The sequence below is a fragment of the Capricornis sumatraensis genome, chromosome 1, assembly GCF_032405125.1.
Source record: "Capricornis sumatraensis isolate serow.1 chromosome 1, serow.2, whole genome shotgun sequence".
In the NCBI taxonomy this organism is placed as follows: Eukaryota; Metazoa; Chordata; class Mammalia; order Artiodactyla; family Bovidae; genus Capricornis; species Capricornis sumatraensis.
The window spans coordinates 95521595-95540871 of record NC_091069.1 but is presented as its reverse complement, the minus strand read 5'-3'; the positions used below and the strand labels follow the sequence as shown (position 1 = coordinate 95540871).

Here is a 19277-nt window from a genome sequence, read left to right as displayed (position 1 = left end):
GACTAGATCTGATAGACAGAGTGTCGGATGAACTATGAACAGAGGTTCATGACATTGTACAGGAGACAGGAATCAAGACCATCCCCAAGAAAAAGAAATGCAGAAAAGCAAAATGGCTGTCTGAAGAGGCATTACAAATTGGTAATCAAATAAATGTAAAATAAAATAACATACCATTCATTTTCTTCACTCTCAAGTCAGAAAAGATAAAAAAAAAAAATACCCTGTGTTGCTAAACATATGAGAAAAATAGTAAAACTTTTCTGAAGGAAGATTTTACAAAATGTAACAAAAGTCTCAACAAAACATGTAATTTCTGGACATCCAAATACCACTTCTAGATTACCCTCAAAATTAAGCCATTAAAAAGAAAAAAAGATATAGGTACAAAAATATTCATCATTGTGACACTTTATAACAAGCAGAAATTGGAAAAGTAAACATTCAAAATAAGGCTGGATAACTAAATGATAGCACACCACATTATACAGTATACGGCAACCATCAAAGTGACATTACTGTGAAAGGAAGGAGACCTTGTGTATCAAGTGACGTGCAAGCGACAATCACAATTTTTATTTTAAAAGAGGAAATGTGGGCATCCCTGGTGGCTCAGTGTAAAGACTCAACTTGCCAACGCAGGGGACACTGGTTGGATCCCTGGTCCGGCAAGATCTCACATGCCTTGGAGCAAATAAGCCCACGCGCCACCTACGACTTAGCACACACACTGCAACTAATGAGGCCTGCTCACCGAGAGCCCGTGCTCTGCCACAAGAGAAGCCACGACAGTGAGCAGCCTGAGCACCGCACAGAGAAGTCCCTGCTTGCTACAACTAGAGAAAAAGCCTGCGTGGCAACAAAGACCCAGCACAGCCATAAATAAACAAATAAATAAATTTTTTAAAAAGATGAAATAATGTGTATGTTTCATACATTTATATGCGTTAACATACACATTTTCTTCTTTCTAGGAAAAAAATTTTAAAGGACAAAAATGTTAACTTTTATTTCTAGACAATGGGGTTATGAGAGTAGTAATTATCTAAATTATGCCAAAATTTAGTGGCTTAAACAGAAAAGACATTCACTAAATCCACTTCTGCGGGAAAGGAATTTGGGACACAGCTTAGCCAGGTGGTTCTGCCTCAGGGTTCTCCATGAGATTTTAGTCAGGATATCGGCCGAGGCTACAGTCACCTGAAGACTTGACTGGGGATTCAAGGATTTGCTTCCAAGAAGACTCAGTCACATGGCTCTTGGCAGGCCCCGTTCCTTGCTTGCGTGGACCTCTTCACAGACAGGTATATTGCATCACAGGGCAGCTGGCAGCCCCAGAGCCAAAAGTGATCGAGAGAGAGCAAGATGGAAGATACAATGTCTTTTACCACCTACCACAGAAAGTCACACACTATTAATCCTGCTACACTGTACTCATTAGAAGCAAGTCACTAAGTCCAGATCACACTCCAGGGGAGAATTAAGGATAAAAGAATTAATACTATTTCCTTCAAGAAGGAAACAGTACCAAATCTGTGGATATATTTTTAAATCCCCAAAGCAGGTGCCCTGTGGCATACTCAGAAAAAGATAATTTATTTACTAAATAGAAAAGTTAATTTCACAAATACACACACACATGTGCATACATAGATGGAGACAGTTAAAACAAGTATCCTCAATAAGTGTAAGTGTCTGCCAAAAAAGGTGACACGATCCTAAGTTGGAAGAACAAGAAAAGGGCACAGAGAACCAGTTCTATGGTATTCTGTACCATGTAGACTACACCAAGAGGTCCTGTTCAGCTCTGAGTACTACTCTTACTAACATCTGGTGGAAAACCAACAAACAGGAGTGCATCTCCTACACAAAGTTACTTCTGCATGAGAAACAGTCTGGAGGAAAACGGTATTTGGGTTCAAAGAGAAGACTCGAGGGGGCAAAAAGGCAAGAAATCATTGCCTTAGAAATGAATGAAGAGTTGCCATATGGAAAAGTTAAAGGACTTAAGAGTCAGAACTTGAACCAATGAATCAGAGTCACAGGTATGCCAAGTGGCTCATACAGGAACTTTCTAACAATAGGCTGTTAAAAGCAAGAATGAGGTACTCATGACTGCTCCTGGAACTACAGGAGTCTGCGGAGATGCTGCCACTCGGTTGCTTCTAACGTTCACGTCCAGTTGGTTGGTGCCTACTCACACTGATGTGGCTGGTGAGAAACCAACCCCGTGGCCTCTCCCACAGCAACATACTTGACAGGAGGGCTTCAGCCACAAGGCATCTGTGAAACGTACAGTGTTTGGGACGGGACAGTGCCTGGCACGTAGTATGCACTTTATAAATGCTAGCTATGATTTCTGCATTGACTCAAAATGTGACAAGATGTTCTCTATGGTTCCTTTCAATTTCTAAGACTTCAAAACTAAGCTAAAATCACTGTAATTAACTACTAATCCTGATGGTCAGTTTCAACAAAATACTTAAGGGTAGGAATGACAAACTTAATCTTCAATGCCAGGATGGCTGACCATGCTTTGGGAAACTGGAAAGAACAGAGGCAATCACTTAAACAGAAATGTTAAAACTACAAAAATCAAAACTAAACACATTCAAACAAGTCATCCCTCCCTGATGTACATGGTCTGCTTTCTGAAATGAAGCTATTTTAAAAAGGAGACACAAAACGGACTACTTTACCTACTCAGGGCAAATTAGATTACTACAACTAGTTTATGAACCCAAGCCTGCCAACTACCCACCACAACTGAAAACTTACTTTTTGGGAGCCAGCAGCCTGGACATTCTGCCATGTTGCTACAGGTTCTGTAGCTATGTGCCACTCTGGGTAAGTTTTCGTGAGTAACTTCACAAAGGTGGATTTTCCCACAGCTGCAATGCAAACAGCATGTATTGCGACACTTCCCAAATCAGGGTTACAGGAGAAGGCTGCTACTCAACTCTTCCACAAATGCCCAACTCAGCAGCCACATCATTGTCAGACAGATGATGGATCATGCTGTGCTAACCAGATGAATGCAGGTAACAGGGAGGAAAAATACCCCTGAGATTTGATTGTAATTTTATTGCCCCAACCTCCCAGAGGAATATTTAATACCAGTTAAAAATGGAATAGACTCTCAAAAGTAGATGAAATCAACTACATATGTTATAAACCTTGAATCACAGTCAGTTATTCTTTGACAGTATAAAATTGCAAGTTTTTCTGTAGAAAATGAAGACAATGACCCTCATTCATTCAACAAATCTAACCAATACTCAGGGAGTGCTATTATGTGCTCAGAACCGTCTGGCACTGGTGGTTCAATGGTAAACAAAACACAGGATGGATTCTGCCCTCACAGAGCTTGTATGAGAGACAGACACCAAATAAACACATGAGTAACTAACAGCAGTGTTACGTGCTAGGCAAGAAAAATGCATATTGACTCAAATGTGGCTCAAAAGATCAAGGAAGGTTCCCCTGAAAAATGCGACCTGAGGTGCAACCTGAAAGACGAGGACTGGTCAGGTCACAGGTGGGGTAAGGGGAGAGGGAGCAGCCAGGCCAAGGGTGGGGGGAAAGGTCAGGAAAAGAGAAGAACAGTGCACAAGAAGACAGAAGAGAAATCTGTGGCCTTGAAGAAGGCACTGTAGCGACAGTGTGGTCCAAAGAGGGCTAAGGACAGCTCAAAATGAGTGTGGAGAGGGCAGCAGGCAGGGCGGGGCCAGGCCACATGGGGCCTTGTACCATGCGAAGAAGTCTGAATTCTGTCCTAAGGGCAACGGGAAATCATTGAGGAAGAGTTTTAAGCAGGAAAATAACAAGTTACCATCTCATTTTTAAAAGACATCCCACCAGCTAGGTAAGAATGGACGGATGTAGACATAGACCAGTTGGAACATAACAGGAGCTTCAACCAAAGCAATAGCAGAGGTGGGAAGTAGTGAGTGCTATGAGAAATATTCTGGAGATGAAATGAACCCAGCACCGCAACATTTAAGTTCTCTTTTCCCATTTACACCAACATCTAGCCCACACCTTCCTAAATTCCAGACTCACTATCTAAGAGCCCTCCAGACATTTCCACTTGAATGTCCCACAAGCACCTCAAAGTACTGACATGTGCTAAATGAACTCACCGTCTTCCCCACCAAACTGAGCTTCCTCCCATATCCCAATCTCAGGGCACAAGGGCACCATCCACTCAGTCACAACTTCTTCCTCCTCTGCCAAACCTCAAGTGGCCACCAAGTGCTTTTGAAGATGCCTTCTAAAATTTCCCCATCTGTCCTTCTCTCTATTCCCATTTCCCACTCAAGACCAGGCTCTCATTTCTTGCCTCTCAAACTCTGGCCTTGCCCTCTTCAATGCATTATTCATACTGCAGCAGCCACACCACACAAAATAACCCTGCTTAAAATCCTGTGACAGGTCCCAACTCCCTTCATGACAAAATTCAAACCCTTTAGCATATGGCGTATGATGGTGGTGGTGACGATGAAAGTCTCTCAGTCATGCCCAACTCTCTATGACCCCATGGACTGCAGCCCACCAAGCTTCTCTGTCCATGGAATTCTCCAAGCAATAGGTTGGAGTGGGTTGCCACTTTCTTTTCCAGGGGATCTTCCTGATCCAGGGATCAAACCCAGGTCTCCTGTATTGCAGGCAGATTCTTTACTGTCTGAGCCACCAGGGAAGTCCAGCATGGCCTATAAGACATATCAAAACCTGGCCCCTGCATAGACTGCTCTGCCTCAGCTTCTCTTCAGACATCCTGAGCTCCTGCTGGACCAAACGCCTTGCAACTTTAATCAGGCCGTGTGGTCTGCTGCAAATGCGACTTCGCATACGCTTTCCTATTTCCTGGAGCACCTCCTCTCCTCCTCTGACCAGCTACTACTCAGTCTTCTAGATTCTGCTTAGATACACACCCTGTGTGCAGCCTTTCAGGACCTTACACCTATAAGCTGGATTGGCCCGCCAATGCTTGTGCTTGGCCTGGCAATGTGGATAAGACTCCATCACTGCCACTATAATTCTGTTTCTCTAAGTAGAAGACGGGGTTCCTCCAAGGCAGGAACCAAAGCCCAGACTAATGACCCAGCCAAGTGAATAAAACATAGATTATTAATTTCAGTTCCCTACAAAACCCACATCTTGTTAAAAACCAAAACATGAACCAAAACAACTGAGCACTTGGGGCTCAATCTCCCCTATCAAAGATGATCTTCCTCAAGTGAATTCTACCCTTAAGAGGAACCCAGATGGAACCAAGAGAAGGAAAGGGGAGGCATCCTTTAAGTTGATTCTATCAGCCATTCATGGTTGATGACTGGGAGTAAAGAGATGTCTCAGCAGGAGAGCCCACACATCCAATATGTGACATTTATTACACACTGCTCCAACTCCTCTCTGAACACAGGGGGTGAAGAACAAACACAGAAATCTGTGCATTTTGTACAGTCATGCTCATCTCTCAATCCCACGTCCACTGAGCTCGTGTGCGCCTCTGCCCCTCCCACGCTTCAGTGAATAAATGCCTTCCCCTGCTCTGCTCCGCCTGTGTCTAAATCCCTTCCCCACCATGCCCAAGGCCCACCTCTTCCACAAAGTTCAGGACATCTCTAGCTCACACCAAATTCCTACCATGTTGGGCAGTTGACTCAAACAAATATTTATTAACTGCCTCTGATACATTTAGCATTTAATTGGTTTGATTTTTCATGGGTCTCAATTTTGGTTTCCTAACAGGATCTGAACCTCTGAAGTTGGATCCCTAGGAATCCACATTTTAAAAGTATGCCCCAAGTGACTGTGATGTAGACTTACATTTCAGATTGTATCCAGAACAATCTGATCACAATCAACAGAGGTGGTTTTTAAAAAAATATAGGTTCCAAAACCACATCCCAGACTATCAAATAAGACCTTCTGGGCTTGTCATGGAGTGCCCAACAGGGTCACAGAAACTACAAACTGGTTGAATTTTCTATTATCAGACATCTGCCTGCCCTGAATCACCCCTAGTTCAAAACATTTGGCAGAGATGGTCAATATTTAGATTGCAGGTTTTTGATTAAGGCTAAAACATGGTTCCTGGCTATGGGCTGAAAAACTATTTTAATTCACATGAAAAAATGAAGGTAACTTATTTCTTACATGGGTGGGGTAAAATGGTTGTTAGAATTAAATTTTTAAAAGTTAAAAACAACTACCCAAGGAACAATTGCAGATGGAAAGGAAGGGCCCTGAGGAGTAGGGTGTGCCAACTTCACCTCTGAGATCAGACACTATTAGTTCATCCAAGGGCAGTCAGTACTCTGAGACTGGTGCTATTTAAACACACAAAACCCAGAATGCCAATAAATGAGATGTAATGGGAAATATACAGTCCCAATTACTGGAACAATCACACCAGTGCAACACCCCCAACTTGCACACCACTCCCCATTCCAAAACTTTTGGAAAGCCACTTTAAAAATGAGAAGCTAGACTTTCAGCAAAGAATAACAGTGAATGCTGATGGACGGTCCTAGGAACTTTGCCATCCATGTCACTGTAGGGCTGAGAGCCTGGGTAATTTACCATAGAATGAACACAGAACTGCACTCCAGTGGAGCTCAGCTGTGCCAAGCACCACCCACAGATACTGAATAATTATTTTTTAAAATAATTCAAAATTATGTATTTATAATACATTTTGGGGGGTTACAATACTTGACCATAATAGTTTTTTCCTTTTAAGTTTTTTAAATTTTTTTAAGACTTCGGTTTTAAAATATTCCCAGGGGTTTCACAAGAATGGTGCTGTCTGGTTCCCCATTGCTACACTGGTTTCCTCCTGGTGACCAGAACATCTGTGTGCAGAAGTTCTCTTCTTCAGAATAACACTGAGCCAACTGAAAAATGCCTCCCCTTGTCTGGTCTCTATGCTGAGCACCAGCGTCTTCTGATATCATTATCTCAGACTTATCACAATTAACCGTTCTTTTCCAGTATACTTCTAATATCATGAAATTTGGGCGGTTTCACCTCATAAGCAGCATTAAACCTTCCCTTAGGGCCTTGGCTATCGCTGTACTTTATTATGCGTGCCATGACCTGAGAAAGGGTGGGAGGTACTGTTATTAGAGCACATTACATCAACAAGTTGACTTTTATTAGCACCAGTATTGTCATTCCACAGGATGGATCAAACAGTTCTGTTGTTAACATTCATCTTTTCCTAAATCATGTTTTTTTTCCTCCCTCAAGTTTTTCTATAAACTAGCAATACAATGCCTGTTACAGCTACATTATACTAAAACCTAGTAGTTAAGATAGTATCTTGATGTAACACTCAAAATGATTTATCATTTTAAATATAGCCATAGTTCATGGGAGCCTCTTAAATATACCATCATCTCTAGGCATTTTCTTCTGAACAATATGTAAAATCCTTTACCAACAAGCAACCAAAAGCAGTAAATATAAAACTGCCTATCTTTAAGTAAAAAAATTATTCCAGAGAAAATTTAAAGCCTTTATTTCAGTAACTATATCTGATGCTATATTCATTCATTCAACCAACAGATGTTTACTGAGTAGCCACTAACGGCGGGTACTATAACTAAAATGAAGTAAGCTGAGATGCTGCCCTCAAGGAACTTATATTGAGGCTAAGTACACACGATCAGACAGGCTCTGAGCCTAAAAGCATTCTGGGGAAAAAAATCATCAGCTGGCTTGAAAGAAACTTGATATATTTCAGCCCTGATTACTTTCATCTTCTTTTCAGGAGAAGAAAAAAAAAAATCATTGTTAAAAAAAGGAAAAAAAAAACATTCCTCCCAACTTCCAAAGTGGAAATTAAGCTTCTGCATTCAGCATAAGACCCTCGCTGATCCGGAATGTCCTCCCCAGCTCTGCCCACCAGCTGATTCATCCTTTCACTGTCTCCTTCTCAGTGAGGTCTCCTTGAACTCTTTCCAGCTCCACTTTATCCCTGGGCATAGTTAATTACTGCCTGTTCTGGTTTAAAAGGCATCACAGTGCAATTATTTGTTGACTCATCAGTCTCTCCAGCTAGACTGGGAACTCACCTTTTGAAGACAGGGACTAACCTTACTTCCTGTGCATCCTGAGTATCTGGCCAGGTGCTAAGAATGAGATGGATGGATGGAATGATGTAAATCACAGAAACAGAGAATCCAGTTTATTCCTAACACTGTATCCAATATACAAAGATTCCTTTTTTCCCTAGGAATCTTGCCCAAATGTTTACACTTAAGGAAAATAAAAGATGACACTAGTGATGTTAAATCACTAATTTTGAATGCTGGAGGATATGTTATTAGGAAGGCTCTCCACTGCTTTACATAAAAGCCTCTAAATGGCAAAAGGGAGGTTTCTTCTTCTCTGTTGGGTCTTTGAAAACGAAGATGAAAAAAAAAAAAAATGAGACTACTCTGAGATGACTCACTAACAATAGTTCCTACAGCAATCCTTTATTCAATTTAGGTTTGTAAACACAAAATAACTGAAGGTGATAATACACTTTAGTGATGGATACACTTATATAAAAAAGATGGGCTAGGTATTTTATTTTTTAGATTTTAAGGGATTCTAGATCCCAAGCTTTGACTTTTAATCATAACACATGGCTCACAACTCATGCTGGATGCCATTACTTGCTGCTTCACTGATCTATTTTCCTTCCGTGCTACTGTGTGTACCTGCAGGATCAGATTAACAAGATTTAGAGCAGCAAAACAAGTCCCTCTAAACCTATCTAACTCCAGCTGGGACAGGGGTTCACCTTCCCCTGTTCAGGTTTCCTGAATGGATACTCTGATTTTTGTGGGGGCGGGGGAATGTCACCTGTGGTTAGAGAACAAGATAACTGTAAAAGCAGTTTATTGTACTTTCTGAGTGGGTACCAGTGACTAACTTGCACATGGCTATCACAGCCCAGGATTCAAGCATCTAGCAAACACTGGCTGAGTACCATAGGCCACACGTGGGTTAGATGCTGTGACGCAATGATGAACAAGACACTCTGTGGCTAATCCAGGGAAAGTACGGAGGGTGTCAACAGTCTCAACAGAACTCAAGTGCAGCAGAAGTTGTGGGTACAAAATGTTATGTGAGCACACAGAGGAGGCAGTGCCCAATTCTGTCTGGGGAGAGTCATCGCCATGTGGGGGTGATGGAGACTAATATAATGGGAGATAAAACTAGAAAGAGCCAGATTAAGATCCCCCAGTCCACTTCGCATTAGTCACACTTCCTTTGGGCAACTGCATTCACTTCCAAGACTTCAACAACTACCCTGACAAGTCAACAACTTCCATGTCTGGGACTGCAGCTCCAATCTGTCTATGCACTTCAAGCACTTACTCTCATCTACCTCAGGTTCTCTAATCTACCTCAGAACATCTATCGCTTGTCTCAGAGGCACCTCCTCTAAATATCACTCTTACATCCCCAGACTACTTCTTCCTTCATTCCCATCCTCAGTTTTCAGTCAGTGTCTAAATTAAGGCTCCTTCTCTCTCACCTCCAAGTGGTCACCAGGCCCTGTCAATCCCACTTCCAAAACCTTCCTCACGCCATCATGATGTCCGATGATGTCCACCATTCTCTCTGTTCGGGCCTACATCTTCCCTCCCTCCAACAACTACAATGGCCACAATACCTAGTCTACTCCAACATTCATTCAACAAACTGGACGCAAGGCATGATGGGTACTGCAGCAAATAAGACATACAAAATGCCCACTTTATGAAGTTTTATTTTTATTTATTCATTCTAGTCCACTTCCTTTCAAAAATTAATCTGGCCATGGCACACACTAGCTTTAAGTCTTCAGTAGCCTCCCACAGCCTACGTGAGAAACTCCTCGCTGTCCAGCATCTGGCAAATCCTACCCTTCCAAATTCTTGTTCTGCTATCCTCTCACAGGCCCTTCAAACTCCCAGCACAAGCTTGATATTAAAACTGCATGTCTCCTGAGGCTCTGTGTTGGCAAATATTACTTCCTGGGCCTAGAACACTTTCCTCTGGGGGAGGAATTCCTACCCCAGAGGTTCCAAGTCTCCATGTCCGAACATAGCACTCATCATTTGGTACAGAAACTATGCTTAGAAGTCCGCTCCTCCCACTTAGCCGTGAGTTCCTTACAAGAGAAGGCCTGGACCACATCTGAGCCTACCTCCACAGCAGGCACCCACTGAGCTTTGGCTGCAGGAGAAAGCAAGGAGGCGGCACAGAAATCTGGAAAGGATAAGAAGAGAAGCAAAAGGCAGGAAAACTGGGATAGGCACTTCAAATTTCACTAGATCATCCGTCCAAACCACTTATTTTGTGAAGTACTCTGTACCTCTCTGGGCTCTGGGGACAAAGTTTCCTTTAGCGGCATGTTTCCCCAAGTATAGGACAGAAAATCTTTTTTTAAAAAACACCATGAGGCAGGTAGCCCCTCTCATTCCCTTCAATGTTTCTGATTTAGCTGGAGGACAACACACATCTGTGGTGACTGGTCTCACTTAAAATTCAAGACCGCTGAGTCCAAATGGGTCCTTAATGCCGCCCAGCAGTTCTACACTTCTGCTTACTCGCTGGACTATTTCATGTCTTTCCTCTCTCCTCACACTCAGCTGATCTTTCTTCCTATTCTACTGAGAAACTAACACAACCAGAAGATGTTCCCCCAAGTTCCCACCGCACCTACTCAAGTCAGTAATCATTTATGTTGCTATTCTCCCTGTTTATTAGGGATAAACTGCTCCTAGCTAAAGCCAATCTTTCTTAACTTGGGCAAGAGATTCCATTCCTTCCTGCTTACTAAAATCACTCTGGCAAGTCTATTCTCTCTCCTGTTTCACCAATTTTCCCCCTTTCTATCAGCTTATAAATATGATCTAATTCCTCTTACAAAAAGAAAAGAAAAAAAAATCTAACTCTCTCAAACCCTTGTCCCATTTCAGCTATTACTCTACATCTCTCCTTTCAAAGAAAACTGCAAACAGTGGTCTTAACCCACTGTTTCCAATTCCTCACCTCCCATTCTCCTTGAACCTCTATAATCAGACTTTCATGCCCCCACTCCTATAAATTGTTCAAGTTCACCAGAGTTCCATTATTCAAACAGCATTATACAGTCGATCATTTCTTTCCCAAACACCTTCTTCATTTAGTTTCCAGCATATCATGTTTCTGGCTTTCCTCTCATCTCAGTGGTCACTCCTTCTTTGTCTCTTTTGCTGGTTCCTTCCCATTGTCTCAATCTCTCTTAACATTTGCATGCCCAGGACATGGTCCTCTCTATCAACATACATAGGCTCCTGGCTTTAAATACCATCTATATGTATAACTACAATCCAGAGAGACTCTCAACTCTAGACTCATATATCCAACTGACTATTCAGCAGCCCTACTTAGATATCTAATAAGCATATAAAAATCTAACATGCCTAAAACCAAAAACGTGAAATCACCCTTCTGTCCCCAGACTGTTATTCCCACTTTTCTCTATCTAAGAGAATTGGAACTCCATCTTTCAAGTTGCTCAAGCCAGAATGATTTGAGTCATCACTGACCCCTTTTATGTTATACTCCACAATTTCCTGTTACCAATTCCTGTGTGCCCTACCCTAAATGAAATTAGAATCGAATCACTTCTCACCACCTCCACTGTTAACATCCTGGTCCTACACACCATAACTCATCACTGCAGCAACTTCCTGACACCTTCTATTTTCAACATATCAGCCAGAGTGATCTTTTTATAATCTTAGTCAAATCAAGTCACTTGACTGCTCAAATCTTCCAACAGTTTCTCATCTCAGTCAGAGTAAAATTCCATAATGGACTACAAGGCCTATACGATCTAGCCACCCCTTACCTGCTGACCTCATCTCCCTCACCTGCCCCCTTGCCTCACTCCACTCCAGCCACAGCAGCTTTCACCTTGTTCCCTGAACACACGTCCCACCTCGGGGCCTCTGCACTTGATCTTTCCTCTGCCTGGAAGATTCTTCTCCACATTATCCACATGGTTCACTCCCTCATCTTCCTCAGGCTTTCTCTCAAATTATCACCCTCTCAGTGAGGCCTGCCTTGACAACTCAACTTAAAACTGCAGCTTCCTTCAATTTCTCAATCCTGTATTTCCTCCATCACACTTTTTAATCTAACATACTATTTATGCTGTTTACTGTGTATCTCTCTCTACTAGAGTCCCATGAAAGCAGAGATTTTTATTTGTTCTGTTCACTACTGTATCCTCAGGGCCAACAGCAGTGCTGAAATTCGGAAGTTGCTCAAAGGGCTGTTTGTTGAATGAACAAGCTGAGAAATTGTCAGTTTGCTGCTAAAAGTCTTCAATACTTAAAACTTCCTAATCCTTTTTTAGGGCTCAGGACCCTACAGGTAAAAGCCTCAAGTCAGACGTTAGCAACATTAGTAACTAACAGTAACTAATTGAATATTTTGCTTTCATTTTATTTTGAAATATTTTTATTTAAGGTACTGGACTTCTATTCACTCTTATAACCGTTATTTTTAATTTAACACACGTTTTTAAGTTTAAAAAGTGAGCTGTTCTAAGAAAAATGTTAAGAAACTATAGTGGGACCAGCAGAGACATGGCAAAAATAGTGAAAGTGATAGCTGAATGACTGGAGTTTATGAACTTAGGGTAGCGTTGCCAGATAAAATAAGGACACTCAGTTAAATTTGAATTTAAGATTGGGGGGGGTGGTATGTTCTAAATACCGCATGGGACACACACTAAAATATTATTCGTTATCTGAAATGCTATTTTAAATGGACATCCTTTTTTCCTCCCCTCAATCTAGCAACCTCATCTTAGGAAAACAAAGAAATTGCATCCTTCTCTTTGTCGCTTCCGTTTTGATCTACCAAAACAAGCTAGCTCTTGTCCCATTAACAGACTGCGTGGCTTTTATGCCTCAATAAACGTATCCCTGTGGGAGAGTACGAAGGCCTGACGTCTGAAAAATCCAAGAGGCAAAGGCACACAGCGCACCTTGAGTGGGGAAAGGTCTGGGAGCTGAGAACAAGCAGCCTGGCCGCATCAGATAGAAAAGGAAGGGGTTCTGGGCCCAACTCCCTTTCCTAGCCTCTCAGGAACCTGCTCTGAGGAGGCCGAAGCCTGGCAACTATTTTCTGGCCCTTACCAATGTTGCCTTCGATGGAGAGCCTTCGGGGACCACGCCCCGCGTGTAGACCCCTGGAAGGGGGCACACCCTCGAGTAAGCGCTGAGCCATGAACTTCGAGGATGCGCGCAGCAACCTTAGATAGAGCCGGCAAGCGGTCATCCCACCCACGATTCACGCAGCGATCACTTCCGTCGAGAGCACTTCCGCCCCCGATACTGCTGTTCAGACACTCCGGCGCACCTTTGACGTCAGGCGGGAAGTAGGTGGAGTTGAGCTGGCTCGAAGGGAGTGGCCAAGGGGACCTCTCTGTTCTCGCGCTATTTGTAGGGAAGTGTTGCAAGAAAGACTTCTAGAGTGGGGTACTGGAGAGTGTACTGAAAGTTGGAGTTGCTGCTGCTTTATTCGCTCGTCTGTTTGTGTTCACTGGAAAAGCAACATTTAAAAACAGCCTTAAGTTCAACAATTCATCACCTTTGCATATTTATCTCACTTTAGAATAAATTTCGTAACTAAAGACAAATAAAAATAATTGTAATTTTAAACGAGTTTTTCCCCCAAGTGTTTGTTTTTTGGCTTTTGTTCTAACGCGGGAAGAAATTGGACAGTTTTAAGTAGGAAAATGATGCAGTCTGATGATTTACACACGTTAACTTCACATTCCGTATAACTTCCACCGCAATGCTGGCATCTTATTGAATAAATTAGCAAATTAGTGTGTCAGTTACACTCCACCTCTTGTTTTGCCTCTTGAATAAATATAAAGTTCAATCAGTTGATTTGAGTAGTAAGCAAAAATTCCATAAGGTTGAAGAGGGTGGAGGGCTTCCCAAGTGGTGCAGTGGTAAAGAATCAACCTGCCATTGCAGAAGACTAACAGAAAGCTGGTTTCGATCCCTGGGTGGGGATGATCCCCTGGAGTAGAAAATGGCAACCCACTCCAGTATTCTTGCCTGGAAAATTCCATGGACCAGGGGACCCGGTGGGCTACAGTCCATGGGGTCAAAAAGAGCAGAGACATGACTGAATCCCAGGGACAGGCTGCAAAGTGAGAGTCCTTGGATTCTTGCAGGAAGAATTCAAGAGCTAGCCATAGTAAAGTGAAAGCAGGTGTATTTAGGAAGATATAGGCTCCACAGTGTATGGGCTGTCTCAGAAGGCAAGAGCACCAGAGATGTGGAGGTGGTTAGTTTTTATGGGCTGGGTAATTTCATAGGCTAAGGAGTGGGTGGAATATTCTAACATCTTGGAGAAGGGGCAAGGGTTTCCAGAAATTGGAGAACCACCCACTTTTTGCCCATTTATGTTCAGCCTCAAAACTGTCATGGTGCCTGTGGGTGTCATTTAGATGCTAATGTATTACAGTGAGCATATAATGAGGTTCATCTACTGGAAGTCAAATCTTCTGCCATCTTGGGCCTAGGAGGTTCTAACCTGTTTTTGTGATCTCCTGTTCTTCTTATTAATTGTGCCATTCTTTTAATGATTGTGCCCTGCCGCCTTCCTGCCAGTCTCAGGACAACTATTTGCAAAGCAGGCACAAGATCTTTTTCCTATATTGATGTTTATATGGGATGGCTGAAGTGACATTCATATATTTAGATATAGGTTCAATCCCTGGAGAAGGAGATGGCAACCCACTCCAGTATTTTTTCCTGGGAGATCCCATGAACAGGGAAGCCTGGTGGGCTATAGTCCATGGGGTCACAAAGAGTTGGACAAAATTGAGTACACACACATACACATACACACCCACACATTAAAAAATAGATTCTAAATTTATTTAGGATAACCTGGGTAGATGCTAAAGGATATTGGAGCAGCTAAAATCTGTCCCATTCCCCCACTCCCTCCGCCACAGTCACTTCTCTGTAGAAAAACTACTTCTGTTTCTTTATCTATGTAAACTCTGACTTGGGAAAATATTCATCCAAAAAAATTTGAGAAGCTCTCACCATCCTATGGCTTTGTTTGTCTCTTTGCCCTCAGGGTGACTGTGAAGGTTAACTACCAAAGTTGCTGGCAGGTTTAGGTACAGATAGGCAATTAACCTGTTCCTAAAAGTTAGAGCTCCTAAAAATAATTTAACTAATTTATTTACTTATTTTTAAAATAAGATGTCTGCCTGCACTTCGTGCATGTAAGATCTTAGTTCCCCAACCAGGGATTGAACCCACTTCCCCCCGTACCTCGACAGTGGAAGCGCAGAGTTTTAACCGCTGGATCACCAGAGAATTCCCCTAAGAGTCATTTAAAACAACTTTTTAGTGAGGCAGACTATGTAGTGAAGAAAAGAGCATGTGTTATAAGTATACAGTTTTATGAAATGTTCACAAACTAAGCACACCCTGTTACCCAGATTCGGAGCAAGAAATAAAGCATTACCAGCATCCCCAGAATTCATTTCCCATGCCAGTTACTACCCCCAAATTAACCAATAGGCTGACTTCTAACAGCAGACATTAGTTTTGCCCATTCTTTATGTAAATGAAATCATGTAGTCAGTTGTTCTTTCATTCAACATAATATCTGTGAGATTTATGTGTGTTATATACATAGCTGTAGTTCATTTATTCTTGTTGTTGTGTGGTGCTCCATTATGTTCTTATACCACCTTGATTTAATTTATCCATTCCACCCTTGATGGGCATTTGAAAGTTCCTAGATTAGAGCTATAATAGATATCATTGCTATGAATATTCTTGAGTATGTCTTTGGTAAATTTAAGAACTCATTTGTCTTGGGCATATGCCTACAAGTAGAACTGCTGCATGAGAGGTTATATGTGTGCTGAGCTTTAGTAGATATTCCGAAAGAGTATACAGTTCCACGGTGTTTGATTGCACCAATCAAGAGTGCCACCATCAGTGAGTCAGCGCTCTTATAGTTCCACATTCTTGCCAACAATTGGTATTGTCAGCTTTTTCCATTTTATTCATTCTGCTGTATAATGGTGTCTTGCAGTTTTAATCTGCTTTTTCCTGATGATTAATGAAATGGAACATTTTTTTTGTATGTTTATCAGCCATTTCAGTAACCTCTGTTGTGAAGGACCTGTTCAAGTCCTGAGCCCATTTTCTATTGGCTATCTCTCTTTTACTTATTGTTATTGTTCTTTGTATATTCTGGATATGAATCCATTGTGAATATTTCCTCTCACTATGGTCCTTGCTTCCAAAAGCTTTTAAATTGAGGGGATGTATACTGTAAAGTAAGACGCTTGAATGTCTTTTGCCTGTTAGTTATCCCTCAGTTATTGATGATCCTTCTATTCCTCTGTATTTCTTCATGCATGTTTATTATGTTATACCATGCAGAAAAATTCAATACCTTTCTTAATCCTAATTCCAAACTTCCAAAGGAGAGACTCTGATTGGCCCAGCTATGGCCAAAAAGTAAGGGCTCAAGAAACAAATGGGTGTGTTGGAGACCCACCCCAGAGTGCATGAGGAAGAAGGGTGATTAAAGGGATCGTCAGGAGCAAGGGAGAAAAAAAGGTGGTGATCGGTTCTTCCTGGAAGTGATAAACAGGTTTTGGCCAGAAAGCAGTTGGTGCACAGAATTATGTCCCATTTGCTTGGAAGAATGACGTCACTTCCTGCTCCTGGGGTTTGTCAGACATCTGCTGAAGTTTATGAGTAAAAGCTGATGTTGCTCCGGGAGGACTGCAGTCATTCAGCATCCATTCCTTCATCCAGTATTGGCTCAGCATCTATCATATACTAGACACTCTGCTTAGTCCTTAGAGCTCTGAAGGAATTACTGCTTTCAAATATTTGTTAATGCTGCTGTGACAAGTAAACTGATCTATACTACCAACGCGCTATGCAGCCACTAAAAATGGGGAGATAAACATACACAAAGGTGACCCTGACCTTCTTCTGCAGCTTGATGTCTGGTCAGTTATATTCTTACCTACATCAAAGATATTCTAATGTACTGGATTGTGCTAACTCAATCTGGTTAAGCTGGGAAGTATGCTTCCAAAACCCCCTTCCTAACAAGGCTTTGAGTTTGAGTTGATCAAAAGAAGACCAGGTGTGAGATTTAGAAAGCAGGATGGGAGCCTCAGCAACTCTGAGGAGACCTTTGTCATCAGACACTATGACAGACAGGTGTGCCCAGAGATAGATCCCAGCTAGTCCTTGAGGCCTAGCAACTTCTCCCTGATTGCCCCACATTTCCCTCCAGACCTCCACTTCCCTAGTTTGTCCCACGTTGGGGCAGTCTCATTCCTATAATAACTCCCTTATCCCCATAATGTGCATGGTGGCTCTGCTTGCCTGAATGAACACTGATAGACCTAGTCATAAAAGGAGGCATATAGGGAACAGTTAAGTGTGTGGGCTCTTGTATTCAGACAGCTGAGGGTGAGGGTTAAGAAAGATAATCCATGTGCAGCATTTAATACAATGCCTGCAACATGGTTACCAACCAATAGGTATTACATAACAAGTAATGGCCACCTTCAGCTTGGCCCTCAGGTCCTAGGATGTTATTTCTGTTTAGTTGATTTCCTGTTGGATTTACACACTCCTCAAACCACTGTAACTGATCCATGCTCTCCCTTCTACCAGCACATAACTCGACTTCCCTTCCCGAAGTCTAGGACAGCACTTACTGAAGTGGGGTACGATCAGGTCAGGGAAAAGGAGGAAGGACAGGTCAGCCTTCCCTTCATGCCCCATGTGGAGACTCCTCTGTGCTCCTGCACAGTGGGAAGGGTCTGTGTGCCTGGGCATTCATAACCCGTCTTCCCTGTGCTTTCTCTCCCGATAGCCTGTGCCTGTGGCTCTTCTTTGCAAGACAGCCCTTAACCTACTGGAGGAAAGTCTGGGACTTTCTGTCCCCTAGGATGTGCCATCACCAATCACTGATATGTGGCTGTGGCTCCTTGCCTGCAGTAAGGTTTATACACCAGGGCTCCTTGGAGACCGGGCTGAAGTCACCCTCTTCTGTCCTGCCTCTCTCCTCACTCACTGGTTTCCAGCGAAAGCACTTCTCTGATATATTACTTGCACATGAGTCCTCATTCCAGGGTCTACTTCTGGGAAACCCTTTAGAAGACAAAAATCCTCTAGGGATTTTGTTTTTGAAAATATGCCTCTCTACCATAACCCCAGAGGGCAAGTGAGGGGATGGTGGAGGAGAAATGTCTGACCTTGAGTTCTGTAATGCTTTAACTGGACTCCACTGTTTCCATATAGGTGTGTCTGCAAAGACCAGGTGGGCTCTGTTCAGGAGCATTAAAAGTGGGACCTGGCCAGGAGGCAAGAGCAAAAGGCATGCTGGCAGAAGTAAGGACTTAGTTCTGCCAATAACTAGCTGGGCAATCTAGTTAACTAGTAAACTAGCTATGAAATGAGAATGATACTAGCTCCTGCTTCATAGGGCTGTGGTAAGGATGAAATGAGAAAATCCATGTAAAGCTCTTAACCCAGTGCCCAGCATATTGTAAGCATTCAATCAATGGTAGCTGTTGTCATTATCTGTTATTCTCCCATAGTATTTTGTGAAGGCTTCTCTTTCTGTTCAAATCTTTGTTTTATATGTATGTGTCTGTCTCCTTCTTTAGGCATTGTGACCCTGATGGGCAGGAATCATCTTTGTGGGGTACATAAATCCCATTTGACCTTAACCAGGAATTGTCGATGCCAAAAATTCGGTAAATACTTGTGAAATAGCAGACTTGACCAAGGGCAGGGAGTGGGTAGCAAATAATCTGAGACAGAGACAGACAGAAAAGGAGAAGAGGGAGGGAGAAGAGGAGTGCAGGAAGAGAAAATATTCTTCCCGTGGTGCTGCTCCTTTCTTGATTAGTTTTTGGGGCAAAATACAACTTAATCCTCAATGACAAAGGATCATAGAGGCCTTAAGCCCACTATGACCATCTTTCACCTAAGTTTAAATAACACTGTGTTTCAACCACTCATGTGTTACATCTTATAAGTGCTGTGTTTCTCTTTTTGTTCACACTCTCTAGTGTTTTCACCCTTGAGTAAAAGGACTTACATCTCTGAAAGCCCTTGTTTCTTAACCCTCCTGTCCCCAAGAGTCATTTAGTCCTCATTCTTACTAAAGTTCAAAGAAAAAGGAAACAAGTTGGTAGAATA

The 19277-nt window shown here is 42.4% G+C and overlaps 1 protein-coding gene across 5 annotated transcripts in view; it reads right to left on the bottom strand.

The window, feature by feature from the left end:
* The window catches only part of DGUOK (deoxyguanosine kinase), a 33554-nt gene extending 20192 nt beyond the window's left edge, over positions 1 to 13362 (bottom strand). For all 5 annotated transcript variants that reach the window (XM_068973098.1, XM_068973116.1, XM_068973123.1 and 2 more), the window contains exons 1-2: positions 13185 to 13362; positions 2779 to 2891 (exon numbers count right to left, since the gene is read on the bottom strand). In XM_068973098.1, coding sequence (XP_068829199.1) covers positions 2779 to 2891; positions 13185 to 13326 — 255 coding nt within the window. In that variant the 5' untranslated portion in view covers positions 13327 to 13362. The remainder of the gene's footprint in view (positions 1 to 2778; positions 2892 to 13184) is intronic.
* Positions 13363 to 19277: the final 5915 nt, after the last annotated feature.